This window comes from Panthera onca, chromosome D1, assembly GCF_046562875.1.
Source record: "Panthera onca isolate mPanOnc1 chromosome D1, mPanOnc1 haplotype 2, whole genome shotgun sequence".
Lineage (NCBI taxonomy): Eukaryota > Metazoa > Chordata > Mammalia > Carnivora > Felidae > Panthera > Panthera onca.
This window is the reverse complement of record NC_138348.1, coordinates 94,289,584-94,304,027: the sequence shown is the minus strand read 5'-3', so window position 1 is coordinate 94,304,027 and position 14,444 is coordinate 94,289,584. Positions and strand designations below refer to the sequence as shown.

The following is a 14,444-nucleotide window of genomic DNA, read 5'->3' as shown; positions in this document are numbered from 1 at the left end:
ATTCTAATGTCTCAATTTTTTAATAATGGATTGAACTTTTGGTGTCATATTTGCTTATCCCAAAGTCCCAAGGATTTTTTGCTTATGTTTTCTTCTCTATGTATCATGATGTTTAAACCCATGATCATTTTGAATTACTTTTTCTATATGGTGTGGGCTGTTGATCTGAGTAAATGTTTTTGCATATGGATATCTAATTATTCCGCAACCCTTTGTTGAAAAGTAGTTCAGACTCAAGATAGGTCAGCAAAGATATCTGGACCCAGAGGTAGTGGTCGAGGAGGAGGGGAGATGTGTGGATCTGGCAGTGCTGGTCACTGATGAATGCCCCTGTGCTTCTCAGAGGGTTATATGAAAGTGTGGGGAGGAGAATTACTGGGTGAAATGGAAAGTCTATGTTTAACTTTTTATGAACCTGCCCTACTGCTTTCAAAAGAGGCTCTACTGGGTGGATCAGTCAGTTAAGCCTCCGACTTCAGCTCAGGTCATGATCTCGCAGTTCACATGTTCGAGTCACATGTCGGGCTCTGTGCTGACAGTTCAGAGTCTGGAGCCTGCTTCAGATTCTGTGTCTCCCTCTCTCTCTCTGCCCCTCCCCTGCTCACACTGTCTCTCTCTGTCTCAAAAATAAATAAACGTTAAAAAAATTCAAAACAAAACAAAAACAAAGAGGCCTTACTACTATTATATTCCCACCAGCAATACATGACAATTTTTCCTGCATGTTTTTGCCAACACTTAGTAATGTTTTCTTTTTAATCATAGCCATTCTGGTGGGTGTGCAGTGGTATCTCATTTTGGTTTTAATTTGCACATTCTTAATGCATACTGATACTGAACATTTTTTCATATGTTTATTAGCCAATTGTATATCTTCCTTGAGATACCTGTTTGAAAAGTGTACCTACTTTCTTTTTTCTAATTGAAGTACAGGGGACATACATTGTTATATTAGTTTTAGGTGTACATCATAGTGAATTGACAATTCTATGCATGATGCGATGATCATCATGATAAATGTAATTACCATCTGCAAGCATACAATGTTGTTACAATATTATTGACTATATTCCCTATGCTGTACTTTTCATGTCCATGACTTTTTCGGATTTGGTTATTTCTCTACTCAATATTAAATTGTAAGATGCAATTAAGGAAATGAAAAGTCAAATCATATACCAAGAAAATATATATCTGATAATGGACTTGTGTTAAGAAAATATAAACAACCTTTACAACTTATCATGTTTGTATGGTTTATTATTTTCCATTCTTTTACTTTCAACCTACCTATGTTGTTATATTGGAAGCAAGCTTCTTGCAGGTAGCCTGTGGTTGGGTCATTTTTAAATGGACCTTGAAAATCTTTGCTTTTTAATTGGCTTCTCCATTTACGTTATTTAGACCATTATTGATCTTTTGATGTCTGAGGGGCTTCCCCTACCATTGTGTTATTAGTTTTCTATTTGTTTCCACTGTTTCTTATTCCTCTGTTTCCCCTTTTCTTGCCTTCTTATTGATTACTTGATCTTTCTTAGAATTCAGCTTTGATTTATACTTGGTAATTTGAAGTATATCTGTCTGTATACTGTAGGTATCACAACATACATATGTAACTTACATTGTTGGCATTGACATTTTATGACTTGCCTTAAAGTGGAGAACACTTGCTTCTACTTACTTCCTTTTATGCCATTCCATTAAAAAGAACTGTCTTTAGTATTTCCTCTACAAGCATTGAGTGTCATATCAGATGGTGTACTTTTGCTTCAAATGTCAAAAAATAGTTTTAAAAAATCTTCAAGATAGTCTGTTATATTTACCTCTATTTTTACACAGTCACAAGGTCTTCCTTCCTGGAGTTCCAAGCTTCCTCCTGTGATCATTTCCTTTCTGTTTGGTATACTTTTTAAAGTATACCTTACATTCTGTAAGGTAAAGTATACCTTACATTCTGTAAGGATCAGTATATTGAGGACAAATAATCTTAGGTTTCCTTCCTCTGAAAATGTATTTATTTCCCCTTCATTCCTGAAGGATATTGCCAGTGGATATAGAAGTCAAAATTGGCAGTTCTTTCCTTTCACTGGAAGCCCCTTTCCTTCATTATTTGATATGGGGAATCCACTGTCCTCTTAGTCATTGTATCTCTGTGGATAATTTGTCACTTCTCTCTACCTTCATGGAAGATTTTGTTTGGCTTTGGTTTCCAAAGGTTTGATTATGATGAGCCATGACATGGCTTTCTTTGGATTTATTCTGTCTGAGGTTTGCACAGCTCTTGAATCTGTCTTCCACCGATTTTGAGAACATTTTAGCTGCTATGTCTTTGCATGTTGTTTTTAGCATTACTCACCTTCCCTTTGCTTTCTGTGACTCCAAAGATATAAATATTAGGGGTTTTGTTACTGCTCCATAGGTCTCTGAGGCCCTGTTTACTTTTATCTAGTCTTTTTTTTTTTCTGTTATTCACATTATATAGTTTCTCTTGATTTACTTCTGAGTCCACTGTTTCTTTCCTCTGTTGTCTTTAATCTACTCTGAAGCCCATTCTGTGAGTTTATTTCATTTATTGTAAATTTTAGCTGTAAAATTTCTCTTTGGTACTTTTTAAAAAAAATTAAAATATAATTTGTTTTTAATTTTTTATTAAGTTTATTTATTTATTTATTTATTTATTTATTTATTTATTGAGAGACAGAGGGAGAGAGAGAGAGAATCCCAACCCAAGAAGGTTCCACACTGTCAGTGCAGAGCCGGATGCAGGGCTCGAACTCACAAACCATGAGACCATGACCTGAGCTGAAGTCAAGAGTCGGACACGTAACTGACTGAGCACCCCAGGAGCGCCTAATTTGTTTTTAAAGAAAAAATTTTCATGTCAAGTTCAAAACGTTAGTGACACTAGCTAAAGTTTATTATGTTAACATATTTAATCAATTGTTTTAAATATGATATTGGTACATTATTGGAGTTACGTTGTTCTGTTTTCTGTTTTCTTTTTTTCTTCCTTTTTTTTTTTTTTGCTTAGTCTTTTTTGATTAAGGTTTTTATTTTGATATAATTGTAGATACATATGCAACTGTAAGAAGTAATAAAGAGAGGTCCCGTGTATCATCTACCCGATTTCCTCCCCATGTGACATCTTGCAAAACAATAGTATCAAACAACCAGGATCTTGACATTACCCTTTTATAGCCAAACTCACTTCTCTCTCAATCCCACCCCCTCCTTGACACCTAGCAGTCACTAATTTGCTCATTATTTCTACAATTTTGCCATTTCCAGAATGTTCCACACATGGAATCATACAGTACATAACATTTTGACATTTTTTTCACTCCGTTTAATTCTCTGAATATTTATTAAAATTGTTGCATGTATTAATAGTTGTCTTTTTATTACTGGGTTGTATTTTATGATATGGAAGTATGATAATTTAGCCACTCACACTTGGAAGGAAATCCCAGTTCTTTCCAGGTTTTGGCTGTTATGGATAAAGCTGCTAAAACATTTATGCGTATGTTTTTTTGTGTAAATATTTCTAGGATCAATGCCCTGGAGTGCAATTGCTGGGTTGAGTGGTAGTTGCATGTTTAAGTGTTTTGAGAAAGAAGAAAATTCTGCTATTTTGACAATATGGATGGACCCTGAGGGCATTATGTTAAGTGAAATAAATCAGAAGAAGAAAGACAAATACCATATGACACGATTTACATGTAGAATCTAAAAAAAAAAAAACAAGCTTGGAAAAACAGTAAAATGGTGGTTACCAGGGGCTGGGGAGACATTGTTTAGGGCTACGAACTTGCAACTAGTAGATAAATCTTTGAGATCTAACACACAGCATAGTGATTATAGTCAGCAACACGATTATAAACTTCCAGTTTGCTAAGAGATTAGCTTTTAATTGTTCTCACCGCAAAAAAAGAACTACATGATGTGATAGAGGTATTAGCTAATGCTATGGTGGCAATCATATTGCAGTATATAAATATATCAAATGAACACATTATACACCATAAATTTTCACAGTATTATATGTCAACTATATCTCAGTAAAAAAAAGAAAAAAAGTGAATTTAGATTGAGGAAAAAAAGAGAGAGACAGAGAGAAAAAGAAACTGCCAAAATCTTTCCAGAGTTGCTATGGTACAACTTTCCATTCCTTCCAGCAATATACAAAGGATCCAGTTCCTCCACATCTATGCCATCATTTGGTATTGTGACTATATTTCATTTTGGTCATTCTGAGGGATGTGAACTGATATGTCATTGTGGTTTTAATTTTTATTACTCTAAATCCCCGATGATATTGAACATATTTTCATGTGCTTATTTGGTAGGCATATGTCCTCTTCAGTGACTGGTCTCTTCATATCTTTTGCCCATTTTCTGTTTTGGCATTGCTGTTGTTTTTACTGTTGAGTTTTGAGAGTTTTTCTTTTTCTTTTTTCCTTTTTTTAAAATGTTTAGTTATTTTTGAGAGAGAAAGGCAGAGCATGCACAAGTGGGGGAGGGCAGGGAGAGAGGGAGACACAGAATCCGAAGCAGGCTCCAGGCTCTGAGCTGTCAGCACAGAGCCTGATGTGGGGCTTGAACTCATGAGCAGTGAGATCATGACCTGAGCCAAAGTTGGACGCTCAACCGACTGAGCTACCCAGGCACCCCTAGTTTTTTCTTCTTAAATACATTCTAGATTTGTTCCAGGAAGTCATTTGTTGGGCATGTGGATTATAGACATTGTCTCTGGCTTATATAATTTTGCTCTTGTCATTTTTATTTCTTTTCTTCTGTGTTCTTTGGGCTTCTACAGTGGGGATTTGTCTGTGCTCCTTATTTATTTATTTACTTATTCATTCATTCATTCAGTCAGTCATTTATATCACAGAGGACTGAGACATTTATTTTTTATTTTATATTTAAATTTTTATTATTTTTTAAGTTTATTTATTTATTTTCAGAGACTGTGAATACAAGTGGGGGAGGGGCAGAGAGAGAGGGAGAGAGAGAATCCCGAGCAGGTTGTCAGTGAAAAGCTCACTGCAGGGCTCAAACTCAGGAACCCCAAGACCATGACCTGAGCCAAATCAAGAGTCAGAGGCTTAACCAACTGAGCCACCCAGGAGCCCCTATTTCACATTTAAATTATAATCCATTACTGCTTTATTTATTCTGTTGCTCACATTATTCAAATTTTGGCCATTGAGAACCCTTTCAATTGGTTCTTGTGTCTCTGACATAACCCTATCTGTGTGTGTGTGTGTGTGTGTGTGTGTGTGTGTGTGTGTATAGTTTAGTACTTTTTTGCTTTGTGCCACTACAAAATGCTCCAGGCTGATCTTTTCTGCCCAAGTTCCTTTCCTGGTTTCTTTTTCTTCTTGTTCTTTTTTTTTTTTTGGAGAACACCATTAGAAACCAATGTCTGGGCATTAGATTTACTTGCTGTTACTAGGGTATCATTGCTTCTAGGCCCTCTAAGCTGACAGAACAAGGGTGTATGTGTGTGTGTGTGTGTGTGTGTGTGTGTGTGTACATTTCTAGAAATATGTCCATATGCAATCATCTGTAGCTATGTTACGTTAAACATGAGTTCATACTGATGACTCCAAATCTAATCCCTTATCACCTTCTTTCTCTCCTTGCTTGTTTGTAAGCTGCCATTCTCACAGTAAGATACTTGTCTCCCACCATCTGCCATTGATTTACCCAAGAGTTTAAGGAGCTATTTAAAGGTCAAGGAATAATTATCTCAAAGAAGACTTCCCTTAGTTAAAGGTCTACCATGACATTGAGACCTTTAAGGTAATTGGGAGTTTATTAACAGCAAAGGCTAGATTCAACTGTCTAAGATATTATGGTATAATCGGAATGTGAGGGCTCTGAAGCCACAGAGATGTGAGTTGAAATCCTGGCTCCAATTATTACTGGCTGCATGACCTTGGAAAAATTACATCACCTCCCTCAGTCTCAGTTTCCTTGTCTGTATAATGTGCTCAATAACATTTTCTCAAATATAGTTCTAAGGAGAAATAATATAAAGTAATAGGTACAGTCCCTTGCACATGTGTGTGCCCAAAATGATTATGATTACTGTTCCAGTTCCGACACTCTTTCAGTCTGTTCCCTTTAAAACACCTGTAACACAATTCTGTAAAATGCCTCCCCATCTCCAATGTTATCACGCAAGTTAGACAATGTTTTCTCTCATGTCTAGGATGTTATAATAGTCTATTAACTGGTCATTCCACCATTTGTCTTTTCCTCTCTCTTCCACGTATCCCATGTTTTAGCATTTATGAATGTGACTTCTTCTTCTTCCTAAAGGACAGGAGCAATAAAGAGGCAGATTGCCTGGTGCATAATCCAAACTCTTTAGTCTGACATTCAAAGCCCTTTTTCAGTCCATAGAGTAGTTCAGGGTCATTCACACCCTTTTTTGAATACAGCACGGCTCCACCCATTCATATGGCAAGCTGCTCTAACTAGAGCCTTGAGTTATTATTTGTCACCTCAAAGTCTAGAAGTACATATATTTTTGTAGTTGCTTCCTCCATGTTCGACAGAGATATCAAAACCCTGCCAGTTCTTCAGAGATACTTTGAACCTTAGCTAGTATAATAAGTTCTCTTTGACATCTTTAGCCTGCTTGGTAAGAAATGGGAACATTTATTTTGCACAGGCACTTAACATAATTATATCATTTACTCATTATAAAAGCCTACAAAGTAGTTATTTTTAACATTACTATTTTTTTTAAACATTTTCAAAATTCATTTTTGAGAGACAGACAGAGAAAGAACACTAGTGAGGTAAGGGCAGAGAGACAGGGAGACACAGAATCCAAAGCAGGCTCCAGGCTCTGAGCTGTCAGCACAGAGCACAACATGGGGCTCAAACTCACCAGCTGTGAGATCATGACCTGAGCTGAAGTGGGAGGCTGAACCGACTGAGCCACCCATGCACCCCAACATTACTATTAATAGAAGACATTATGTATTATTAAAAAGTTTGCACAAGATTCTACATCTACTACTGGTGGGATCAGGATTAGAATACTGGTAGGTCTAACTGACTTCAAAATCCACGTTATTTCTACTATTTCATTATACATCCTGAGTGGGAAAATAAAGATGATGACACTTTCTAGGTGACCTTGAGCAAGTCATTTTTCTCTTTGTAATTGTATTTTATTATCTTAAAAATGTGGTTTGTTCTCTTAAGCTAGGTGATACACAGGTACATTTTCATTTCTTATTTGTTGATTACATCTTCATTATCAGTATTCTTTAAACAAATTTTTTTTCAACGTTTATTATTTTTGAGAGACAGAGGCAGAGCATGAGCAGGGGAGGGGCAGAGAGGGAGGGGGACACAGAATCCAAAGCAGGCTCCAGGCTCTGAGCTGTCAGCACAGAGCCCGACGCAGGACTCGAACCCATGAGCAGTGAGATCATGACCTGAGCTGAAGTCAGATGCTTAACAGATTGAGCCACCCAGGTGCCCCATTATCAGTATTCTTTAATATGTGCTACTAATTTAATCAAATTGTTGCATATGAAATAAAAAAGAATCACTTACTAAAACAAATGAGCATTCCACATACCTCTGAGCCATGGAACCTAGATCTTGGAGGTTAGACATCACCTAAGCAATCTTTCCATGTATAGATGAAGAGTTTGTGACTGAGACATTGATAAATGTCGCTTGGCCAAAGGGAGGGGGGAAAGTTCAATGGCTAAGCTGAAACTCAGTGGTGCTGATTTTCACTTGAATGATTTCCCCTCCCCATTTTGCTCCGGGGCTAGTCGTTTTCTTGGCGGGCACATTAAGAGTCACTACGCAGGTCAGGGGGTGGGCTGGGGACTCTCGGCAGCCTCCGCGCAGAAGTCTTTGCAGAGCCCGCTTGACCTCCTCGTTCCGCGGAGTGTAAATGAAAGGGTTGCGCGTGGGGGTGATGATTGTGTAGAAGACAGCAGGGGCCCCAGCCCCTGCCCCCGAGGAGCGAGGCTGCAGATAGATGCATACAGGTGGCATGTAGTTCAGCAGCACCACGGAGAGGTGGGAGGTGCAGGCGGAGAAGGCACGCTGCCGGCCCTGGGCAGGGCGGACCCGCAGCACGGCCGCCGCAATAAACTCGTCCGGTATGATGATGAAAGGAAGACACCTGCCGCCACAAGGCCCATGTTGGCAAGCGTGACGAGCTCACTGATGGTGGTGTCTGCGCAGGCCAGCTTCAGCACGGGGGGCATGTCACAGAAGAAGCGGGCGATGTGGTGAGGACCACAGTAGAGCAGGCGAAAGGTGAGGGCGGTGTGGACGGCAGAGTGCCCAGCACCTATGGCCCAAGTGATCCCAGCCAGCCCTGCACACATCCGTCTGTTCATGTCCCCCTGGGTAGTGCAGGGGTTGGCAGATAGCTAGGCAGCGGTCGTAGGCCGTGAGGGCGTATAGAAAGCACTCAGTGCTGGCCAGGAAATGGAAGCAGTAAAGCTGAACCGCACAGCCCTCAAAGGAGATCACCTTCCCATGCACCGTCAGGAAACCTGCCATGACCTTGGGCACTGTCACTGTGGACAGACAGGCATCCAGGGAGGAGAGATGCCCCAGGAAGTGGTACATAGGGGAGCAGAGGTGAGGCTCAGAGTTCATAGTTATGAGAATGAGGAGATTCCCAGTCAAGGTGATGCTGTAGATGAGGAGGAAGAGAAGGAAGAAGAGGCCAGGATGTTCAGCTGTATACCTGAGACCCTCCAGGAAGAAGTGGCTCAGCACAGTCTGGTTGGGGACCTCTGTCTCCATGGCCCTCTCCTCACACACGGAGTGGCTACTTATCCCCTTTGTGACACAACTGTCACCAACAGACATAATCAACAACCATTCCTCCTTCCTGAAATGTCATTAGCCCCTGGGCTATGTCAGCTTGGTCTTGCCCCATAAATGAGAGACAGACAGGTTCATTTTGTCCTTTGGACCTGCTCTAGTGTTTTTTTGCTGCTGCATATTTCAGTAGGGGACCCCCAATCTTTTTGAGGCACATAAAGGACTGTAACAATTATTTGGCGAAGTGCATTCCCTAAATAACACCAATATAAATATGGATTCGCAAATCTTACTCTCGTGGACCATATCTTTTTCGCAAATATTCCGGAACTGAGATGCCCTCACTCTCCTCATTTTCTCTGCCATATTGTGGAAGTAGATAAGCAGGATCTTATTGCCGTTGCCATCAGGGAGTTGTATCCCATCTTCTGGGGATACTTGCTCAGAGTTTAGGTGCTGTTACGTCAGATGGGGGCCTACTGGTTCAATCCGTTCCTCACCCAAAGAGAGCTCTTTGAATTATAGGTACCCATGGCCAATTCTCAAGTGTGTGGCAACGAAGCCTTAGAGAATTGGCTGAATAATTATAAGGACAAATTGTTAAGTACATTTCTCGTTATTCCTGTAAGTTGTTTCGGCCTTTTGGGAAATGTTTTCCTGTGACTTTATTGTTGAGTCTGGATTGAAATCTAAGAGTTTCTTCTTTCCATCCTTTAACCTCCTAAACCTAATTAAGTGTTACTTTCTATGAAGATTTTCTTTATTTAAAAAGAAATGTTTTATATTTATTTTTCAGAGTGAGAGAGAGCATGCATGTGTGAGTGGGGGAGGGGCAGAGAGAGAGGGGACATAAGATCCAAAGTGAGCTCTGCGCTGACAGCAGTGACCCCCGATGAGGGGCTTGAACTCACGAACTGTGAGATCATGACCTGAGCTGAAGTCAGACGCTCAACCAACTGAGCCACTCAGGCACCCCTGATGATTTTTTTCTGAACTCCTGATTTCTATGGTATCTTCAATTCCCATGGATCTAACCCTGCATATGCCTATTTTCTACCTAGATGTTCCCAATGATTTTTTGCCCCATCTCTCTCAGGTCTGGAATGTAGCAAATGGTCTGTATTCAGCTTCTTTGTCAGTCTTCTTACAGCAACACTGTTTAATTTATCTCTCCTCCCCGCTGCGTCAGGCATAAAATATATCTGTCTGATATTCAAAATTATCTATACATTGCTTCCACCAGTATCAGAAAATCTTTATCTCCTGCAATCCCCTGAAGAAAGCTCTCTTATCTAGGGATGCTGTTTGCCTCATCTTCTCTGCAATTTGCTCTAATCTCTCCCTGGTCTCCTCACTGCCTTCCATTTTTGAACATGAATGAAATTCCTTTAATCTCTCACAAATTTACTCTCTGTAGTGAAGTTGGGACATTAATTCCTCTACAAGCCCTTTATGAATATTTTATCTCACACTGATTTATTCATACCTGAAATCCCTAGTGTTCATGGTAATTATGCATAAACACCCAAGCATGTGGTGCCTTGGACTACTTGGATGTTCCATGAGCATATGTCATGTCTTCCTAAGAGAAACACGCCTTCTCCAGTTTCCCATGAGCATTTTGGGGATTAAGCAGTGGAAATGTTAAGGAGCCAACTTTAGTTTGATTTTTATAAACTTAAGTTTAACTCCCTGGTCAGGCAGTTATTAGCTGAGAGAGAGGGATCATGGTACTTAATTTCTCTGTTCTTCCAGTTGTCAAATTAACCATGGGGATATCATTATTATTTTACTTAAATAAATTATTATTTAACAATGGCGATATCATTATTATTTACTTAGATAATTATTATTTTACTTAGAATGCAGTAGGACACATAACATATGACCTATGTTTCTTTATACTCACTAGTTTATTCAATGTAGTAATTTTTCCCATTATGCTCCTAAACAACCCCCCCCCCCCCGCAATTATATAGTTTCTGTTTGAATGAATTCAGTGATGAAGCAATCATTATTTTGCAAGAAAGTCCATTCCAATGTTGGGTAGATCAATATATATAATGTCCTTTATATCAGTGGTAGATAGGGATCCCTGATATTTCAACCAATTTAGTTGCGATTTTCTCTCTCCATATTCATTGAAATGGATATGATTTAAAAAAAAGATAAGAGGTAACAAGTGTTACTGAATGTAGAGAAACTAAAACTTGTATATATTGCTAGTGAAAATGCAAAATGGTATAGCCACTTTGGAAAACAGCTTGGCAGTTTCTTAAAAAGTTAAACATGACCCTAGGACCCAGCAATTGCACTACTAATTATTTATCTAAGGGATACAGGTGTGCTGTTTTGAAGGGACATATGCACCTCAATGTTTATAGCAGCACTATCGACAAGTGTGGAAAGAGCCCAAATGTCCATGGATGGATGAATAGATAAAGAAGATGTGATATATGTATACAATGGAGTACTACTCGGCAATCAAAAAGAATGAAATCTTGCCATTTGCAACTATGTGGATGGAACTGGAGGGTATTACACTAAGCAAAATTAGCCAGTCAGAGAAAAACAAATATCATATGACTTCACTCATATGAGGACTTTAAGAGACAAAACAGGTGAACATAAGGGAAGGGAAACAAAAATAATATAAAAACAGGGAGGGGGACAAAACATGAGACTCTTAAATATGGAGAACAAACAGAGGGGTTACTGGAGGAGTTGTGGGAAGGGGGGGTGGGCTAAATGGGTAAGGGACATTAAGGAATCTACTCCTGAAATCACTGTTGCACTATATGCTAACTAATTTGGATGTAAATTTAAAAAAAATTAAAAAAAAAGTTAAACATGAATTTACCTAATGATCTAGCATTTCCATTTTTAGGAATCTACAGAAGAGAGAGGACTTATGTCCAAATAACCTTGAATGTTTATGGAATTACTCGTAATAGCCAAAGCCTGGAAACAATCATGTTTATTGTTCATTGTTGAATGGATTTAAGAAAAAAGAGTATAGTCATGCAATGAACTATCACTTAGCAACAAAAAGGAACAAAGTATTAATGCACAAAAATGGATAGAAATAAAAAACAGTGTGCTAAGTGAGAGAAGCCAGACACAAAGGTCACATATTGTATGCTTCCATTCTGATGAAATGTCCCGTAAAGACAAGTCTATAAAGAGAGAAAGAAGATTAGTGGTTGTCTAGGACCGGGCTGAGACAGGGAATGACCACAAATGGTCGGACAGATTTTTCTGAAGTGATGGAAATGTTCTAAAATTGGATTGTGATAATAGTTGTACCACTTTGTAAATTTAATAATCACCATTGAATCGTATATTTAACCAGGTTAATTGAATGGTTGCAATGTACATTTTAATGAGCTGTTAAAAAGAAAGAAACCTAAAGAAGGAAAATGTGCTGATTGACACAAAACATGACTTAAATGGAAAGAAAGATACCGTTTGCTCAATCTGGGTATAAAAAATATTTAAATTCCTTCTAAAATTTAAAAGAGTTTATTTTGAAATATTACATTTACAGGAAAGTTAAAAAATGAATAAGTCACAGAAATAAAAGGCATAGCAGAGAGAATATAGTCAACGGTGCTGTAATGGTGTTGTATGGTGACAGACGGTAGCCAGACTTGGGAGCACAGCATAATGGATAAACTTATTGAATCACTATGTTGTACACCTGAAACTAATATAATGTTATGTATAAACTATACTCAAATAAAAACTAGAATAAAGTTAACATATGCTTTGAGCCACCTTCTCCTAATGTTACCAATTTATAAGCTGTAGTAAAATTATAAAAGTCAGGAAATCGACAGTATCCTACTATAAACTCAACTACAGACTATATTAAAATGGCACCGGTGTTTCATCAATTTCCTTTTCCTACTCAGGATCCAGCACAGGATCTTAGTCTTCTCCAACCTGTGTTAGTCCTTATTCTTTTTTTTTTTTTTTTTTTTTTTTACGTTTAGTTATTTATTTTCAGAGAGAGAGAGAGAGGGAGAAAGAGAATCCCAAGCAGGTTCCATGCAGTTAAGTGCAGAGGCCCACATGGGGCTCGATTCCATGAACCCTGAGATCATGACCTGAGCTGAAATCAAGAATTGGATGTTTAACTGCCATCAAGATGCCCCAGTCCTTATTCTTTCATTGTGGTTAATGACCTTTACTCTTTGGGTGAGTAATGGTCAATTATTTCATACAATGTCTCTCAATTTGGGTAGGGACGATGCTTTCTCCTGAGTAGGTAGAGCTTATGCATTTTTAACAATAATACCACAGAAACGATGTTCTATCCTTTTCCGGGCATCATTTCAGAGTTATACATGGTGCCACTATATCTTGTTATTGGTTATGTTAACTGTCTTGTGGAGGAGATACTTTTACACTATGCTTAAATTCTGTATCTCGTCAAACTGTCACTCACTGATTTTAGCATACATTTGTGTATTTTGCCTGAAAATATTATTACTCTGTTGTTTGCCTATGGTGATTTTTTTTTCAGTATTTATATATTTTTGAGAGACAGAGAGACAGAGCACGAGTGGGGTAGGGGCAGAGAGAGAGGAAGACGCAGAATCCGAAGCAGGCTCCAGGCTCTGAGCTGTCAGTACAGAGTCCGATGCGGGGCTCAACTCATGAGCTGTGAGATCATGTCCTGAGCCAAAGTCAGAAGCTTAACTGCTGAGCCACCCGGGCACCCTGCCTAATGGTGATTTTTAAAAAAATTTCCCTCGATCTTCTACATTATTAATTGGAATTTCTGTAAGGAAGAGCTGTTTCTTCTTTCCCATTATTTATTTATTCAATTATTTACATCAGTATACATCATATACATCATATATCATGGATATATTTTTTTTATTGTGAGATTAAATATAATCCAATATGATAACTATTTATTTTGTTATTCAAATTATGCTAGCTTTGGCCATTTGGAGCTCCTTCAATGTGTCACCTTGTCTTATTGACAGGTTCCATCTATTTCATATACTTCCTCATTTCCTGGCACAACAAGATGTTTCAAGCTCCTCTTGTATTAAGAAAGAAAGAAAGAAAGAAAGAAAGAAAGAAAGAAAGAAAGGAGAAATATTGGCAAAAATGGTAGACAAATTGGAACATGCTGGTGGGAATGCAAAGTGGTACAGCCATTATGGAAAACAGTTTGGAATTTCTTCAAAAATTGTACCTGGGTTATCATATGACACAATAATTCCACTCCTATTTATACACATGAGAGAATTGAAGACATGTTCTCATGAGAACGTATATACAAATATACTATTCATAATAGCTGAAATATAGACACAATTCAAATGTCCAACTGGTGCACGGATAAAGAAAACATGATATATGCATATTATGCAATACTTTCCAGCTATAGAAAAGAATTAAGTACTGATATGCTACACATGTGAATAGTGAGTATGATTAAAATAATGAACTTCAAAAAAGAGCATGACTGTGAATATCATGTGACTGTAAATAAACCTCAAAAGCATGCTAAATGAAAGAAGTCAAACACAAAAGATCACATATATGATTACCTACATGCGTGTGAAATGGACAGAGGCAGAAAGTAGATTAGTGCATACCCG

General features: G+C 38.2%; 1 protein-coding gene across 1 annotated transcript; it reads right to left on the bottom strand.

Moving 5' to 3' along the window:
• Window positions 1-7,611: 7,611 nt before the first annotated feature.
• On the bottom strand, window positions 7,612-8,868 carry OR10S1 (olfactory receptor family 10 subfamily S member 1). Its single transcript, XM_060607757.3, is given in 3 exon segments — window positions 7,612-8,168; window positions 8,171-8,387; window positions 8,389-8,868. Coding segments are annotated over 3 exon segments (1,134 nt in total). The 3' UTR covers window positions 7,612-7,731.
• Window positions 8,869-14,444: the final 5,576 nt, after the last annotated feature.